Source organism: Plasmopara halstedii (assembly GCF_900000015.1).
Source record: "Plasmopara halstedii genome assembly, contig: Scaffold_42, whole genome shotgun sequence".
In the NCBI taxonomy this organism is placed as follows: domain Eukaryota; phylum Oomycota; class Peronosporomycetes; order Peronosporales; family Peronosporaceae; genus Plasmopara; species Plasmopara halstedii.
Window position 1 is genome coordinate 614,242 of NW_020186963.1, and position 3,066 is coordinate 617,307.

Sequence of the window (3,066 nt, forward strand, 5' to 3'; positions counted from 1 at the left end):
GTGTGCTTTGCACAAAGAAATTCTCGCCCTTCAAAGTCCAAATTATCTGGCGTACAGAGGTTGGATTCGTAAGCACCCCTAGGAGCTGAATTAAGAGCATATCAATGAATCAACATATTATTCCAAGTGTACATAGATTTAAATACAATTCTATCTACAACTGAAGTATATGTTATAATTTAAAAATCAACTTTGGAGATTTAAAAGCTTTAAAAGTACCAGCACTTCCGTACTTTTGAATATTCACAGTCAAACAAGTCTTTTGTACAATGCAGTACAAAACGCGCCACATTTTTGATACGGCTTCACCAAGTGCATGAGGTTTAAGTACGAAAGATTACAGGAAGTGTCCTAGAGAAGTGGGACTCACGGCCTAGGTTTCTTAGTTATCAATATCAATTCGCCGCAATAAATAATGATTTTGCTTGGTGGCTGCTATATATATTCGTAAAACAACATGTTAAACATTTCTGCGCATAGGTGAAGCGTGTTAACAGGTCTGAGTCTCGCCACATGCGTCCACACCGTTGTCTAGTCTGCTGGGACCGGCAGAGTGCTGACAGTTTAGGATTACAATCATTTCTTTTGGTTTATCAAATACTCGTTCTCACATACTAATATGTAGTCCTTATAGACTGTCTGAGCAAGATGGCTCATCTCGCTGTTATTAGCGATACCGTGACCGGTGAGGATACATCCAAGCCACTTCAAACTAATTTTTGTGCCCACATAGCGTGCGGGTAGCCGTCGTAGTTTAGCACTCTACAACAACGTTTTCGCACACGTTGGTAAAGGGCTAGGCACTACATTGAAAATGCTGACCGTTTAATGCAAATGGTTAAGAAGAATGATTCATATAGTGAGAAGAAACACATTTTCATTTTTGGCGTGGAGTTTCTCCGAAGCACTTGCCTGGATATACTCCAATGGGCTTCTCATAATATAATCATTGATATTGTGTCGAGTAATGCAGTGCATTCTCATAACAGGTTCTACCTCATCTTTTACTCATGGTTTCCGCATCCCCAGACCTTTTCGGACACAGTCACGACGATGCTCCGGTCTGAGTAGGGTAGAGGATATCGGTATAATCCGACTTATCAATAACAACCCAGACCGATTCGTAGCATAGTCCAAAATTCTAGCTGGAAGAGATTAATTGTCACGCGCCAGGTCCACGAAGCTATTATGAACAAGATACGGTATTTATTGTAACAACATGCCGATTCCAGATGAGGTCTAACCACACATATAAATATGCTTTCGAATCGAAAGTTTTTCTATAAGCAATGAACTTACCTCCATATTCAGCTTTCAATGTCCACGATTTTATGCTGGTTCCACGCTTCATCAGATCGTACACGGTCGTAGCAAAATAGAGAATGCGTAATATTCCTAACGTCCCCCAGAAATTTTGCGCTTATCTCGTGCTCTAAATAGGCTTGCTGAGTCTTTAACTTTCAGGAGCCAGTCTGTTTCAAACGCCCTATTGAAAAATGTCATTACCATTCAGCATAGCTGAATTGCACTTAATGTATAACAGCCATACAGCTCAGAGCCACTAAGGCTGCTTCAAGCCAAAAAATGCGTTGATGTAGCTCAGAGACGCATTCAAGATCTGAACGATCTTAGTTTCGGTCAAACAACAATACTTTCGAAGCAAATTAAAGTAATGCTGTAGCTTACAATCTGTAGCATTCTCGGTCTTTTGTCCCCATGGAAACGAGTGAAGCTGTTAGCAGAAAAAAGGAGTTACAAAACTCTTACTTGACGACCACGTCGTGCATTGCTCTTGCAAAGTTGACCGCTTTTGAACGCTCGAGTTAGACGTACCTTTCGGTCAAGAAGGTAATATGCTTTCGATGATAACGGTCATATTGATTTTCCGACCTCCTCGGCATCATCATCGTGACCGCAAGCCATACAGTAGAGCCATTCACTAATCCAGAAGCGCCCTTTTCACTCTGCCTCTTCACTTTTACAAATTACACTCTTAGCGACCATTCTCAAGGCAAAAATTATTGTAACACTTATCGAAGAATTTTTGACGTATAGCCTGCCATCAATGAACTAATTTTAATTTGTGGTGCTCGGCCAAATCCTTTACAAGCACAAGAGTCGCAACAACTTTCGCCTACTTATAACACTTCTCTGAGAACTTTTGACGTAAAACCTGCCATCAATAAGCTAAATTTTAATATAAGGGGCTCAGCCAGATCCTTTACAAGCACAAGAGTTGCAACAAGTCTTGCCTAACACTTTTCTGAGATCTTTCGACGTATAGCCCGCCATCAAGGAGCTAGACTTTGATATAATGGGCTCAGCCAAATCCTTTACAAGCACAAGAGTCGCAACAACTTTCGCCTACTCGATCACGTCATGACTAGGAATTGAGCTTCCGCTATTACTCACCGCGCCGGAGCAGAGTTTTCATAAGCCTATGTACACAAACCTTTCACTCAAAAAAGCAGTACGAGCTAACGAGAATCACTGTACTGCCATGCCGATACCTTTGAAGCTTTTGAAGCTCTTAAGGAGGAGTCAAACGTACACTTTTATTAAAAAAAGCGGTACAAGCTCACGAGAATCCCTATACCGGAACCCCGGTACTTTTGAAGCTTTAGAGCTCCAAAGAAGGAGTCAAACGCACACGTTGGCTGTTCGAAAAAAGCAGATTGATTATTCAGCAAGAAAAACACTACAGCTAAGGATAAAATTAAAATTAAAAATGTACACTTGGAAAAGAAACTAATGAAGAATGTTGATTCATTGATATGCTCTTAATTCTGCTCCTGGGGTGCTCACAAATCTAACCTCTGTGCGTCTGTAAATGTAGACTTTGGTAGGCGGGACTTCTTTGTGCAAAGCACATTGCAACGTCGTTGTTACTATTATCCAGGTACAGACAATCCATGTGAGTCGCCATTGACTTATTTAAGTCAACAGTGTACGCACAAACTTGGTGGGAAAAGGACTGATGAAGTATGGCATCTGGTTGATGTTACTGACCAAACTAGCTTAGCATATAAGCAGGAATGTAGTGATTAATGAGACCAAGATAAAAGT

The 3,066-nt window shown here is 40.9% G+C and overlaps 1 protein-coding gene across 1 annotated transcript in view; it reads right to left on the reverse strand.

The window, feature by feature from the left end:
• Window positions 1-3,001: 3,001 nt before the first annotated feature.
• Window positions 3,002-3,066, reverse strand: part of PHALS_09492 (uncharacterized protein) — a gene marked incomplete at both ends in the record, with an annotated part of 282 nt that continues 217 nt past the window's right edge. Inside the window, one exon of the mRNA XM_024723404.1 lies at window positions 3,002-3,013. Coding sequence (XP_024571737.1) covers window positions 3,002-3,013 — 12 coding nt within the window. The remainder of the gene's footprint in view (window positions 3,014-3,066) is intronic.